Source organism: Rhea pennata, chromosome 3 (genome assembly GCF_028389875.1).
Source record: "Rhea pennata isolate bPtePen1 chromosome 3, bPtePen1.pri, whole genome shotgun sequence".
Taxonomy (NCBI): Eukaryota; Metazoa; Chordata; class Aves; order Rheiformes; family Rheidae; genus Rhea; species Rhea pennata.
In genome coordinates this window covers 46,383,509-46,400,043 of record NC_084665.1, presented here as the reverse complement: position 1 = coordinate 46,400,043, position 16,535 = coordinate 46,383,509, and the positions used below count along the sequence as shown (strand labels likewise).

General features: G+C 35.8%; 1 protein-coding gene across 1 annotated transcript in view; it reads left to right on the top strand.

Moving 5' to 3' along the window:
* Nucleotides 1–13,848, top strand: part of WDR27 (WD repeat domain 27) — a 135,682-nt gene extending 121,834 nt beyond the window's left edge. The window contains exon 24 of the mRNA XM_062573046.1: nt 13,801–13,848. Within this exon, the coding sequence (XP_062429030.1) occupies nt 13,801–13,848 (48 nt within the window). The remainder of the gene's footprint in view (nt 1–13,800) is intronic.
* The last annotated feature ends 2,687 nt before the right edge of the window (nt 13,849–16,535 follow it).

Here is a 16,535-nt window from a genome sequence, read left to right as displayed (position 1 = left end):
TATGAAAAAACAGTTGCGCTTAAGTCCTGTTCTAAATTCACTTTTCATTGCTAAGACATTCAGTGGTTTTAAAGCAACTGTTCTTTTACACTCTAACTTTCTGCTTGATCTTGCTGTGAAATCAACAGGAAAAATGATAATAATATTTGACTTAGCTGTTTTTATGCAAACAGGCATTCAAAAGTAGAAAGTTTGGAGAAAGAACATCTGCAGTCAGCAAGTCTCACACAAAAGAAAGGGGGGGGAACTTTAAGTTCATAATACAAATTTTACATGAGGCATGCTCTCAATAGTTCTTCTGTCAAATAGCACTTCATATATGAGAGTGATTAGAACATAAATATTATGGTTATTGAACCATTTCCCAATTTTCCCTCTGCTCGTCCCATGCTTTTATTAAATCTGACTTATTTTTATTTTTAGGTTTCTTTTTTTTTATGTTATCTTCTTTCATTTGGATTTTAGCAGCTGGGATTTGATGTACTGATATATATTTGTTACGTAAGGAACTTTTACTGCTACTTTGTCCCTGTGCTTTGCTCACATCATGATTTATTGCCAACATGGCATGCTTTCTAGTATGCTAATGTTTTATATGGTCTATTAAAAGAAAAACAGCATTTGGGAGCCTATGTAAGCTGTCGTTAATAGCATAGTAGCAAGCAGCAAAACTAGATTTTTTGATAACTCTGACTCTAAATTAGTATATTGTTCCATTTACTGGCTCTTTTACATGAGGATCTGATCCAATACCCATTGATGTTAGTGGAAGGTCTCTCACTGACCTAAACAAGTGTTGGCTCATGCCTTATATCTGGAAAGTGTGCAAAGCTTTCCATATAATTCTGTTCTGTATCATATGCATTCTCTGAGCATTTGCATTGCTGAAGTATTGAGCTGTGTTCCAATAGTGGGATAAGCACTGAAGCTGTCATATGTTTGTTTCTTCATCAGCTCCAAAGGCAGAAAAATGTAGTGGATTACATTGTTTTAGGTGAGAGCATTTTGTTTGTTTTTGCTTGTTTTGCTGTTTGGATTCTTTTATGCACTTATCCATTTATGTTTGAGAAGATAAAGTCAAACAAATGTGGATCTTTTACAGGACTTCATGGTTATTTATGCTAGCTTATTTCTTCAGATTTATTTCATTAATATCGGATTTAAATGGAAAAGGTATCCAAATGTTAGGATAGCAGCAAAAAGAAAAACTTAAAATTGCTTCATGTTGTATTTAGATCATGTCAATATCACGTATCAAAAAAGCTTATCTGAAATTACTAGTTTTATTTGCTTATAAAAGTGTTAAATACATATGAGAATTTTGCTTTCTTGAGCACATAAATAATTCTTACTAAATGTTGGCAGCAAAGAGATGCAGGTGCTGAAATAGTTAATACATTTTAAAAATACGATACATTAGGGAAACTGTCCAGGAGGCTCCAGGAACATCTGTCCAGAAAAGCAGAACTTTATTTGGGCCATAAAGGAGCTAAGTTTCTAAAACTTAATGTTGTATTTGGTATGACTTTTCTATGAAGGATCAAGATGCAGAAATTCTGTATTCTCACAGGTTTGTTGGGGGGTAGAAATAATCAGGTAGAAAACAGAAAGTAGTCTGCTGAGGACTGAACGAGTGATATGTTTGCACATATACTAAGAAATAAAATGGGGGAAATGGAATGTCTAGCAGTAGATGCAGAGAGCCCTAGATGGTACGTTAAGTTTAATACAGACTTGGTAGAAGAAGGGCATTATTCAGTGAGATACTGCAGTGCAATATACAAAATGTATAGGGATGATGGACTAAATCATGCTAGCAGCAGAGGTATGCTTTCTGTTAAAGACAGGTTAGGATCGAACCAAAATTAAGAAACATCAACAAGTATTAAGTAATCCTGTACAGGCTGAAATTCTGGGCCTATCTAGGAAGAATACAGTATTGGGTTTATATCTTGATAACACAGAGAAGATGGCAACCCGGCCTGTGTTGTGCTAGATCGGTGAGGGAAGGAAATCCGACAGGACAGGGCGAGTTCAGTTACCCTGTCACCTCAGGATGTATGCAGAGATCAGACTTTGGATGCCAACAGTGACTGCTTCATGGACAGGGACAGCACTAGGGTCAGCCTTTGACTACATTACTAGATATGTAGAAATTGTATCTGGCTAAGGAAGTCTCTAAGCTGAACATAGATGCAAGTTGTAAGAGTATCTCACTATTCCCTAGGACATTTGTTTATGGCAGTCTTGGGGTCACCTAGATGGAGTCTGATTAGATGAAACTTTGGTCTGACACAGGCTTTTTCTTCTTATGCTCCAAATAAATGCACTTGAATAAATGCACTGAGAAATCTGGATAGAAATTTTAAATAAGTACAATCACATTGTTTTGCTTTGCTGAAGTATCTATTTGACATAACAATTTTAAGAAATTTAGGTGACTGAAAACCAGGTAAGGTATAAAAGTTAAGATCATTGCTTTCAGATCTGTGTTTCCTGAATACTTTATTCAGGCAGAAAATTGCATATAGAAAATATGACATCTTAAAAATAGGATTTGCCATGAAGATTCTGTAAAAAGCTAGGTTAGATTACCTTTCTTGATTACATTAATTCTATTTTTCTACAATTCTGTTATACATCTGCTTATATATGTAGTTGGTTGTCTTGAGTAACTAGTGAAAATATGTGCAGATACTGTATACAGTGGATCTACTACTTTATTTATAAGTTTTGTGACAGGGTTCTGCATGCATAGGTGGTCTGGGAATATGGGTTTATTCTTTGGCCTCTCTACAGTATTAGCTTGCCAACTATGAGGCATTGTTTGCCTGATACAAAGTCAAGCTGTTGAATAATTTGTCTTCCTTTAGAAATATCCCTCTTACCAATTCTAGAAAAGACTTCCCATCTTCATAAGACCCCGGCCGTGTCTAGAACATCTCTATATATGTGCATTGTCAGTGACTCCTTTAACAGCTATCTTAATATCTTAGTCATCTTGGCACCTGAATTTGTGTCCCTCTGGATATGCAAACTGTCTTGGAGAATTTCCTCTTTGAGCAGAGCATTTCTAGCTTTTGAATTGAGGGGATCTTGCACTCCTCAGAGTGCCTTGGGATTTTTTTTTAAATTCTTGAACACAATACTTCTCATGGAAAAGAGAGTGTTTGCTCTTGGCTTTTCTTAAGGGCCATATATATCAATTCACCCCTCTTCCTCAACTGTAAAATCAGTTTAATAACAGGACTGTCAGAGAAGGAAACCGAAGTCTTCACTGCTGAAAGACCACTGTTGGGTCTGTTTCCTCAAGCCACCTTGTGTCCGCAGCACCAAGAAGGTAACGAACTGTCTCTCTTACTTCTTCCCCTTCCCCTTCACCTTCTTCTAGGATTAGGTTGGCACACTATCATTGCATCTGGTGGCAAGTTCTATCAGATGCCTGATAATACAGCTTGCACAGTGTCTAAAATTTACTTGATCCATGAGTCTACATTGGAAAGAACTGAATTTGGATCTAGACTTCAGTTGCTTTATTAACTGGGCTCTCTGTTGCCTGGAATGAAGCTAGACACCAGTTTAGATTTAGATACCAGTTTAGATTGGAGATACTTAAAGTTTGGTGAGATTTATTACACCTGAAGTGTCAACCCTTCTGTTCTGAGCCATGCTGAGGTCTTTTAGACATGCACAGATTCACTTTCTGACACTCATCTTCAATTCTTCTGAGATTTCTGTCTGGAAATCTGAGAACAGAAATAGAGCAAGGTGCTCTATCTACTATATCCATGCACTGAACATATAGGAAGGAAAAGTGTGTGTGAGCCATCTCTAGGTATGATGAAAGCAGAAAAGTCCTCAGGTCTTGAATGATACTATATATATATTCACCTTCCATATGACCATGTGTGTGGACTTGACACCTCAAGGAACTAAGGTTAGTAACTGCCAACCTGTCTTTTCTGTATTTTCTTCTAATTTCACGTTTCTGTAATAGGAGAGCTATCTTAGCCTTAAAAACCTATTCTGTCTTCTGTACGTGGAAAAAACGTGGTTTTGATCTGACTCAGTGCTTAGAGTGTAACTGTCAGATTAAGCAATCATCTTTCAAGAAACCAAATCTTTTCAGATTGCTACTTAAATGACTTCTATTCTTGGGTTAAACCACAAAACCAGAACTGGTAAAGCCTTCATGTACTGCAGACCTTCAAGAATAAAAGTGGTGAACGTTACGCTGCTGTAGCCATCTCTTTCAGAACAGGAGAAATATAATAAAAGTCAGTTCCATCTTGTTGCCTTTTCCTGTTGCTCTCACTTGTTGCTAGCTGTCAAATCAATGAAAAAATCAAGTGCAATAGTAAAGACTACTATTTTGTTGGTTATGCATTTATTAACAAAAACATTAATATGTAATAGTGGTAGTATTTCTATCAAGTCCCCTTCAGTCATATCATTTGCCTTCTGACAGTTGTATGTTTCAGCTGTGAGCTGCTTGTAAATCCACAAATCATCTCTCTCCATTCAGTGATGACAGAAGCAAAAGTCTATCCTACCAGATATTAGCTGCATCCACTGAAGAAACATACATGTTTTTTCCTAAAACATGTATCACTACAGACATGAACAGTATTGATTAAGAATCTGGAGTTTTATAATATTGTATAAGGATATTTAGGCATGTTACATGTAAAAATGCATATATATACTTAATTTATATTAAAAATCATTACAGTTGCAACAGTTTTATTTCTGATGTTAGTCTAGTTATGAGTTAGTTTCAACTCATATGTCCTGGCACTTAGAGATTTCCACTGGCGTTTAAAGTTTATTAAACTTTTTATTAAAAAATAAAAGCAGTGGTCAAACTATTGTGGGATTTACAGCACCAATTTGGAATGTGGCTTATTGCCAATTGTCTGAAATTGAGATTTATTGTGTCAGTAATGCCAGTATACTAAAATATGTGCAGTGTTTGTTCTTGCTTGCCACACTTCAAAGCCACTGAGCAGTGCCTTTTCTCAATTCTAATAATTAGCTGAAAACCACAAAACTGAAGATACTGCTGTATGGCAATGCAGAGAGAGACAGTTTATTTGCATTTTATCTATGTGATAAATTCCAAGTTCATTTTCAAGATAGATACTTGCTAGGAAGACATTTGGTTGTTCTGACTTTTGTGTAGATTACACTTGGAAGCCACGCAGAGAGGATGCTTTGTGTTCCATTATGCCCAGTGTAAAAGGCATGGATAAGACATGCCTGCGACATTCTGAATAGCCTGCCTAAAGTTGGTGCCTTTAGTCAAATCCCTGCTCTGTGAAATTATCTGAAGAAAAGAGGAGAGAAGCAGTGCAATTTTCATAAAGAGTCTGAGAAGAACTGCAAAGCATACTATATTGATGTGATTACAGGTTGACTGTACATATAAATCAACTGTATGGTTTTTTAGGTTTGAATTTTATGAAAATCTTCTTTTTCTTTTGCCATGAGTTCTGAGATGACTGATGCTTCTCCTCCATCCCCAGTCTGTGCTTGAGGAAGTCTCTGTGACTTCAGTTACTCCGAGTGACCAGTACCACTCACTAGTGGTGCGTCTGTACCCAGTGCCACCACCACAGCTGGCAGCAGGACAAGCGCAGTGGGACACTGAGCTGCAGCCCATCATCCAATTGCAGGGCTCAGTGTTCTATGGGAGTCAATTAAAAAGATGCAATGAAGAGCAATTTGAGACTGATTTTTTTTAATCTTTCTTTCAGAAAGAAAAAGTTGACTTATAATGATAACAGTTCAGTATATGATTGGCTTTGGCATAACACCTCTTGGTTCTATCTAAAAATTAGTGATTCTGCTTTTCAATAGCTTTTATAATATTGTTTTGCATATGTGAATAGTTTATACAAAATCGCTTAAAGCCTCTTTTTAAATTTGTCCCCTTATTTACTGTTTATAAATGCACAGCAAAATGACTGAGGAGATTGGGAAGCAATTCCATTTGATGAATGTTAAAATATGCTGATTTAATAGACCAGAAGGCTATGGGAGATGACTTTAAGCCCTGAACTTACTGCATGTGCTGTTTGGTAGCTCTGGAATGAATTAACATTTCCTTTGAAAAGCAAGACAACATTTTGCTTGTTAATTTAGGTTCTAGGTCTTGAAGTGCAGGCAATGGCAAGCCTCTGTATGAAGTGAAATAGGAGTCTGGATGATCTTAAAACAGAAACTTAAAAGGTGTTCTTAAAGTCTGTACTGTAAAAATGATGTTAGGGCATTCAAAGACAAATGTAAAAATATGTAAGTTAGTTAAATTAGCAAATGGATGTCTAAATGTAATTTTGTATGATTATTTTGCATCTCAAGTGAAAGACAGAATGAAGAAAGACTCCAAACTTCCATTCTGAGCAGTGGCAGGCTCTTATATAAATGTTGGAGCAGCAATTTCTATCTCAAAGGCATTTAGGTTATTTGTATGTACTCTAAAAAAAACAGAGCATATCAGTGGAAAAAAATCACTTTAGAGGCAACAAATGGTCCAAATGTAATAGGTGTATTATTAAATGTGGTACCTATATTGCATTTTCAGCATTTGTTACCACTGCAGTGACCACAAATCTAGTAGTAATGGCTATAACTGTAATTTGTGATAAACTTTTTTTTATTATTATTGGTATTTTCACAACATGCTGTCAGGTATAAAAGTTGCATTATCTCCGTTTTGCAGATGCAAAGCTGAATCTAGAAAGACTGAGCAAAGATTTAGAACTATACATAAACAGAATTTAAATGTCTAAACCGGGGGGGGGGGGGGGGAAGGGGGAGAGAAATGACCTAGAAAGCTGATATAAATGACCATTTAGGCCTTGATCATTCATAGTTCTTTGAAACTCAGATTTTGTACACAGAAGTTTCCTACATACCTAAATGTTCATGCATGTGCAGAAATGCACTGTCTGAAATGCTGGATGATAACTGATGCCTCTATTTTGTTGTGAACTATAGGATATATCTAATCACTCTTAGAAATAAGAACACAATATAATTTTCATCTTTGCTTTTCCAATCCCATATACAAGTATTTATAAACAACAAAGTATGTTTATACTTTCATTTCAACTTTGATCACTTTTTTTTTTCTATCATATCAATATATGCCACATAAGAAAATGAGAGAAGCAGCAAGAGTGGCTGAGTTGCCAAACCGTAAATAAATGCTCCCCTGAACAGTGATTGCTACTTTGAAAACAGAAACTGCAGCAGCTGTTCCTGTAAACCCTATGCAACAATTTGACATGAAGAATTCTTTATCTGATCGAAGCAGTTTCAGGGATGATTTTACAAAGCCATATGGGTTCACATCCTCTGTTTCTGGCAGTGAATGAAGCTGACTGAAAACTAAATGAGCTACCAAGTTCATGCAACTTTCTTCCATTACAATTTTTAGTTGGCAAACTTTTTATCAAGGCAAATTTAAAGTTTGGAAACTTAATTCCATGTGTCCTTTTAAATATAAAAACTTTTTTTTCAAATTCACTAACTTTTCCTGCATATCTGCTACAGCTGAAGGGGTTTAGTTTGGGAAAAGATTTACTTTTTGATTTAAATAAAACTTTTAAAATAAAACTTTACTATTTTAATATTCTGCAGATGTTAACCCTATTAACAAGTTTGATAATTTTCTGCTGATTGTTGTATATTGAATTTAAAACATCTTTGGTTGCACTATGAGGGAAAAAAAGAGACTGGTGAAAGGTCTACTGTTTAGATTTATATCTTACTACAAATATTACACCTGTATGATCTTCAGTGTCCAAGGTAAGAAATACAGTAAGTGTATATGTAGTACAACAGAAGATACTATTAAGATTTCTGCTACCAAGAAGTTTAGAAAGAAGGCTTTCATCTTGTATATTTTTTATCCTGTGTCTTAGCCTAATGCCCAGCCCAATATTTTGACCTTTCATATTTCTTAATTACACACTTCTGTTACATGGGAAACAGCAAATGGACTTCTGTAGCCCCTGCATAACCAGAAAGCAAATTGTTTCCAGGGAAGCCCCAATCCACTACCTGATTCTCATAGTTTATACAGTACTGTGATCAAGCTAGTGGAAAGAGCCTGAGAACTGCTTATTCTTGAGTGTATGTGGTACGAAATGAAACTTCTTTCAGTTACCTGTACTGCAGTCTCAAACATACATTCTCTTTAGATAAAATAATACATATCAGAGGAGCTACCCAGTAACTGAGGCTAGAATAGTAAAGGCTGATATGAGTTCCATAGTCAGATATTTTGCAAGAGAATATTAATCTAGTGAACACATGTTTATCTGTGAGAGCAAATGCTGGAAAAGAGGAAGATAGGGACTGTCTTAGGATATTTTATTTGCTTACCTGTAAAAGATTGAGAAGGACAGTTTCAAATTTCACTCAATCAATGTATGCATTTGAAGAAAGAATAACATAATTGGTTGACGCTGAGACTTCTTAATTCTTGAGACCAGAACAAATATTTTACTACTTCAGGATATTAGAAGAAAATCAGAAATGAAGAATTTTGTGCAGTTCTAATAATTTCATTGCAACTATTTTATCTGGCTTCCTAAAATGTCGCATCACTCAGTTTTCCGGTGACTTCTATCCCTTTCAACTTTGATGTCACTTGAAATGAAGTCATAAAACTGAAATATTAGAATTATTTGAGCTGATAAATGGTACCACCTTTTAAATTCCTTATAGAAAAGAAGTGCTATGTCTCTTTCACTTGTGACTATACTATGTTTTCTGGGCCTCAGCAAAAATAAGAAATATATTTGCTAATTATTTCTAAAATACTTCAGCTATTCCCTGTGTTTCTTTCTACTTTTTCTCTTCTTAGTGCTTTTAATTATACACACACGCACACACACACACACACACACACACACACACACTTTTTTTTTTTTTTTTTTGCTTATGATTTTGATTATGTTTCTGGACTAGCTGCACAGATTTTAGTGTGAGGGAAGTACTTTCTGGTACTGCTGCTCATTGTGATGTTTTAAACTAACATTGCTTATTTGGGGAAATGAAATACTGGCATAAATTAAACATTATCTTGAAATGTTTTTTCAAATTTGTATTGATTCTAAATATAGGTGAACATGATTTTCCCCCTTCAGTTTTGATAGTTCTTAATGTAATCATTCAGAAAGCTCAAGGGTCTGACAGGTTAGATGTTTAGTAGTTCTTTTGATCTATTTTAATATAGATTGCTATTATCTTTGCTAAAATGTAATGAATTGTACTATTAATTAAAATTTTTATATTGTCCAAGATGTAGCACAAAGTGTAAAACTCAGTCACTTCTGAAATGTGTGCCACTTTTACAAGTGAAAATGCTTTTATAGCAATCAGACACAGAAACTTATTCTAAAATCTAAAGGCTAAACTAGACTTCCTGTGGCTGCATATTAGCAATTTAATTTGAATCAGAAATGCACTTTTGAAGAGATTCTCCCAGTTGTCCTCACTTATTCTGCTTTGGTTCTCATCACTGAACACTCCCCTGAGCGTGTGAACTGGTTTTACCTCAGATTAAGCTAAATTAAAAGACGAGCTGCAATAATGCACTCAGTGGGCTAACAGACTTTCACTCTATGAGACTAGACTAGAGCTAGTCTAAATTAAACCCATGAAATGTGTTTAATTTGGAAATTGGGTCCTCAGCACCAACAGTTTCTCTCTACATATCCACTGCTGTTGTGCTGTACTACTCACTGATGTAGACGTGACCACAGATGTACAAATATTTGTAACCTTTTTTATGGGAATTTACATGACCATTCTACTTATGCAGTAGTCTGGCACGTTCTCTTATAGCCATATGATCTTCTGTCCTATTGCAGTAGGAGAAAGGTGTAAACAAACACATGAGTTAAAGTCAACTGACAGAGCAGATCTGTGGAGGAGGAGGATGGCATTTCAACAAAGAGTTTCAAAAGGCAAACTGAAATTCTGGATTAGCTATAGTGCTTAGTGTAACTTTTTTTTTTTTTAATAAACTGCTGAATATGATTCCAAAAATTATTATGGCACTTAATCTTACCTTGCAAAAAAGTTGGATGTTTCAGGTGAGCATGTAGACTTCAGCTTGAATTGAACCTTCAAACTTCTAACTGTCTCATCATCATTATAATATTTTTGTTTTAACCTCTGTATCTGCTGCTCTTCAGCAGTGCTGCAGTGACAGACATGAAAACTGTGAAATGCTCTGCACTATTGTAGTGTAGTGTGGTAGCACAGCAAGCAGCTGTCTACAACATGGGTAATAAATTCTGCTGTTTCACAGTGGTGTTTGGCACTTGTGAATCAACACGTTTCTGCAAGCCACAGTGTGAGCTGTCCCTTTTGTTGTCGCTATTTGGCCTGTTGGAAGGAAGAGTGAAAAGAGAGGTGACAAGTACATTAAAGGGGAGAATAGAAGAGTCAGAAAAGGATGTCAATCATCCATCATCATGACTGGTTTTTAGCTTTGTTTTGTGAATTCCATATGTGTTATAGGTCTAGCATACTTACGTGATATATGTAACCAGCTTTAGCTCTTGAATTTAGTTGGGACAGGAGAAGCTATTGCATAACTTTAATAGGAAGTAGATGAAGAATGTCAAACTAGCTGGGAACCAATGAAAAAAAGAGACTCTATGTAGACTGTGTTAGAAAATGCGTAAAAATAACCCCAAGGGAACCCCAGTCTGAGGAGGAAGAAATTCCCCACCATCGACATTGTATTTATCCTAGGGAAGAACTCAGGGTGCTGATGACTTAGTGATACTCTCCTCCTTCCCACCCTTGAGGAACATGAAGCTGTTGACCTCAGGACACAAAGGAGCATTAAAAGAGTGAGCGTAATAGCAGAGAAAAGGGGTTGATACTAGGAAATTGTAACACTTTTAATTTAACTCTATTAATGAAGCTTTTCTGTAGTAGGTCATTTCAATTATGAGTGCTAGAGTCATTTTAACTGTCTAATAGCTGTCTTTTTTTTTTTTGGATTAGGCTTTTAAAACATTACCTGAGCTAACAAAAATTCTTGGTTCTGTATATAGAATATATTCCTTTGCCCATGGCAAGATATTGAGTAACACTTATAAGGAGAGTGACAAAATCTAAGGGCAGCCTTGTTTGTCCACTACCAATGAAAGCAGGCTGAAAAAGCAGGAGAAAAAGAAGGAGAGGGCAAAAGACTTTTGAGTAGTTGCTGAGGAAGTATGGGCTGGATAAATGGTCTGAAAATGAACTGGACTGTAGAGTTCAAAATATAATGATTAATGGTTTGCTTCCAGCTTGTGTAAGGTGACATAGTGGAGTATCCTGAGGCCCGTTCTGGGGTCTTTATTAGTCACTGTTTTCATCAGCACCCTGGATGACAAGACAGATTGCCAAAATGTTCAACAAATTTGCGGATTAAGCTAAATTAGAGGGAGGAGCTGACATGTCGAATGGCAGAACTGTAATCTAAAGAGACCTTGATAACTTGAGGACTAGTCCAAAGAAATCTCATGAGGGTTTCTCATTAAGGGGAGGTGCAAGGTTCTGCATCTGGGACAGCATAAGTCAGGCATTCATACAGAATGGGAAATAACTGGCTGAGCAATCAACCTTTGGGTTATTGTGTTTGCCAAACATAATTTGAACCAATTGTGCACTCTCACTGAGAATAAGGCAAACCACGCACTGGGCTATATTACGTAGCCATAGTAGTATGGCTAGCAGATCAGGGGAATTCATGTATTACCCCTTCTCCTCAGTGCTAATGAAACCATACCTGGATTGTGGGGTCCAATTTTGGGCCCCTAGTTCAGGAGGGATGTTAAGAAGCTGAAGGGGGTCTAGCAGAGGGGCATCAAGACAATCAACAGGCTAGAGTACATGGTCCATGAAGGAGAAGTCTGGAAGGTAGAAGGTGGACTTTTATAGTCTATTCTATAGTTCTATTTTTCTGAGGTTTTGTATTGTCAGAAGTGTGGAAATAAGGTGGTTAGGACAGCAAGGTCATTTTTAATGGATGATAAAAACAGCAAGACTCTGGAAGAGGAATGTAAATATATTTTCTAAACTACTGTTACTTTTAGCAAATGGAAGCCGTGTCTGAGTAGTGTCAGGATATGACGAGATAGCAACTACACATTGCAACTGTTGAGGTTCAAGTTGGTTCAAATCATGAGGAGGGCAATGCAGCACTGGAATGGGTTGTCAAATCTGCCATTGTTCTAGTTTTTTAGATTTGGCTAGGCAAAGCCATGGCTGACCTGATCTAGTATTTTCAGTGGTTCTACTTAGAGCCAGAGATTGGACTAGATGACCTCCGTGAGTACTGTAAAAATTCAAGATAGAATTCAGTTGGTTTACAATTATTTTATTTTCAATTGTGAACTAAACATAGGTTCTACATTATCTTCTTAATGGATCTTCAATTAGAATAGAATCCATTTCAGATTTATAGGGCTAGGTCAGCTCTTCAGCACTAAGATTAAGTAATAGTAAAAACGCATTTTATTTTTTCCAAGATAAATGTATACAGAAACTTGGAAAGGATAGATTATTTAGATACTTTATAGACATATCATCTTTCCAATAATAAGTTACAGGAGAAGATAAGGAGCCAGTTAAAGTCTTTGTGAGAGATGTAATTCAGCCAAAGATGGCTGAAATGAGTATAGTTAGCTGCAGATGATGGGACAGTTCTGAGAAGTCTACAGTTCTAAGATTATGTAAGTGAGTGAGAAAATAAAAGAAATAAAGTCACAGCCCAGGAGGAGATAACAGTTGTGAGAGATTAAAATCTCCAATGTCATTGGTGATACTTCAGTAGGAAATACAAAGGCAAGAAGATAAATCATTGACCATAGAGCTATGTAAGGCAAAAGAAGAAAATAAATAAGTAAATGTGTCAAAGACAAGAAATCAAGAAAACTAAGGATGAGGAAAAGTTATGCAGAACTCTTAGTGATTTCATGAAAGCCATTTTAATGAACTGGTTAGAGCATGAGATACAATTCTGGTTCCAGCTCTTCAGTTTTGTCACTGATATCAGTAACTGTAAATCTTAATATGCAAGGAGTAAAACTCTTGAATGAAAGATGCTGTTTATAGATCATCATTTTTCAAAGTACAGCAGGATTTCATATGCTTATTTGTAAACCTAATTGCAGAAAATAGTATTTCTCTAATCTTATATTTAAGATTTCATAAGATTGAATGAAAGCTAATGCAATTAAGAGCTCTTAATTCATGTCCTTGAGGCTTGCCACTTTATAAGTTTATTGCCTTTTTCAATATATTTTCTTACAAAGGAAACTGTTGTACTACATTTAACACCAATAAAAATCTGAAAACTGCATTTGTTGGTATGCCAGATTCAATTCATCTTGAGTATTTTCCATTTTCATTCATTCCAGCTCTTTCATATTTCTTCTATACTCCCTTCTTGAGTCTTGCACACTGAGGCTGTTTGATTTTTCTATGTGTTTATACATATGCTTCAGTTTTACAGATTGTTGATGTGTTAGCTGATCTTGACACAAACTTGAAAATACTTGGAAAAGAAAAAGTAAAAAGGAATTTTCAGATGAGTTTGGTTTAGAAGAGCCTATAGCTTAAGTTGTTGCTTTTATTTTTGAAGTGAATCCTGGTTCTGTTAACATAAAAGTAATTTAAATATCTTCTTAATGATCTTCATTCAACTGGTTACCCATTAAAGCAAACTTCAGTCACTGGAAAGATCTTTATTAAAGCCATGTGTTCTTTTCTTTTGAACTGCAGCTCACCACAGCCACCTTGGATGGCAAACTCCAGTTGTTTCTACCCTGATATTTGCCAGCTTATGGAGTTTTGGTCCTGGTGCTCTGAGAATAACAGCTTGCTGAGAGACAGAAGACCAGTAACTGAGCAAGAAGGATCATATTCCCTTTTAACTGAAGTTTTCTTCTGATTTAATTTTCTGCAAGTTCCTCAAACTGTTCTTGAAGCTCTTCTGTTGTGTAGATATAATCTGTTACTTTTATTGCAAAAATAAGGGCAAGAGAAAAGAAAGAAAAGGAAGAGAGTACTCACACATTGACTTCAGTCTAGCAGATCACCACAGAACTGGCTTTCGGAAGACTTCTTGGGTGCTTATATTTAGATGCTCTGCTACACTGGGGCCACTTTTCAGTAGATTGCAAATGTGAAAATAACAACTATTCCAGTTTTGAGTTTACCTCTGCCTGTGACCAAATATTTAAATTGATCTGTAAGAGCAAAAAATTTCCAAAATGCCATGATAGTATTTCTGTTATAGACCTTTGGAGTTACTGTAATCAGCATGGATGTTGCTTAAAGGCAGAATTTTACAGAATTTTTATTGCCCTTTATACTATATTCTGGTTGTCTGTTAGAGAGTGTGTGAGAAAGGTCATCTTTTTAGAAAATTACCTTGTTGCTACAGTCTGATGTTATTAAATAAATGTATATGTAAGTAAGCTATTTTTGTATTTTAATTAGTGTTTAAATATTTTCAATTTTTTTTTGAAAAGATTTAAGTAATAAAAATATAAAGTTATGGAAAAAGCATTTCATCTTCTGTATTCCTCTTAGTTTACTTGTCTTGATCTTATAAAAGGTTTATTAGACATTTTTTTCTTTTTCTTTTTTTTTAACTAGATATTTTAAACTTTCATGGTCTCTGGGTAAGAGTACAGAGCATGTATATAGATTTTTTTTTCATTGGAAAAATGTGCTGCCACTTCAGTTAAATTTGCCAAGACAGAATCACTAAATTTAATAATCAGGTCACTTAAAAAAAAAGGGGAGGGGGGAAGAAGTGGCCTCCCCCTCTGCCACTTAAACATAAATCAATATGGCTAGATCACCTTCAGTACTGTAAAGAATGTTGTATATAATTGACACCCCAAATTTCTACCTATAATATCTAGTATATTTGTCATAATATTTATGGAAGTTGTTTAAATTCCATAACTCTGAGCTCTTTTGAAAAGGCTTTAGCTGTATTTTGCTGAGCAAAATCGTATGCTGTTACACATTCTGATATTCTTTGCAACATAAATGTCTCCTCAACAGCTATAGGAGTGTGGTGCAACTCAGTGATACTCAGCAGGAGTCTGAATATCAGAATCATACATGGTATGATCAAAGCAAGTGTGCCACATACTTGTGAATACTTTTTGGGTTCAAAATCAGATGAAACTGAGAGGGCGTTCTATGTGGCTACTTACTGACACCCTCATGAATTATCAGCAAGATTAGAGCTTTTATCTGCAATGTAGAGAACCTCAGGATAATCTTCAAATTTCATTTAGCTGCTTTCTCATCTATATCATCTGTACTCCACACTAAAGAGTCACAATTCAAATGCAGAAATCTAGCATGGCCCATAGCTGCAATTAGAAGAAAAGTCATCTTAGCTTGCTTAGTTAGGACAGAGTCTTCTGAGATGTGAAACATCTACTTAGGGTGTGTGAACTGTAATAATTGCTAATTAAAGAAAATCTGCCCAAATTTTGCAGAGTAATATTCTTGAAGCAAAGGACACCTTCGGCTAAATTTTGAGTCCATGCTGCAAGCACTGATATTGTCACAATCTCATGGGACAAAAGTAGAAGGAAAGGGCTTCCATTTTGTTGTTCTCCTACCTTCAAGGATGAACTTCTGGCAGAACCCAGTCAGCCAGTGTGTATCTCAATAACCCCTCTTAATCTCAGTTTGATCTCTGCGGAAAGAGTTCTTCTTCCAAATCTGAGGGAGTTTATCTCCATTTCCTTAAAGAAAGATTCAAAAATGGTAAGATGCTTTCTGGTTAGTTTTATCAAGGACTTTTGCTGCACGGAAAAGCCCTTTAGGACATTTTGGCTTTGACTACATCATCATCAATCCATGCCGAATACACACTTTCATCTCCTTGGGACTGGCATATGTGTAGCTCCTTGGTAGTCCAGGAATTTCTTAACCCCTTCTTCCCTTAGGAGGTAAAAGAGAGTGCCCTACCACTGAGGCAGTATATGTTTTCAGATGGAAATTCACTACAATTTTTTCGTATGTTCCAAACTTTATTTTTCTCCTAGGTTCCTCAGTAATATTTGAATGCTTGTGGGTGTTAGAATGAAAAGCTTCAGCTAACACATTTCAAGTTTGGAAAAATTAAATGCTTGAAATCAGGTTTCCAAATGGCAAATATGAGGAAAATTGTTGTGGATGGTGCTACCAGCCATGCCTATAGTATTATATTTAAAATTTTCATAATCACTGGGTTATCCTTCTAAGATCCATTTGATAGAAGGATACAGGAGACTAACACTTCAGTAACTGAGTATAGTCATAAAAGATTACTCTGCAAAATAGTGCTATACCGTCAGAAGCAATATATATTTGGTTTTAAATAGGCAATCCTGACAATTTATATTTTCAGTTTCTGAAATACCAGAAAGACAAGTCCATCTGAAATGAGGCAGTCCTAAAAGCAGATAGGAAAAGTGTCTGATTAAGTAAGATGAATAACTTAT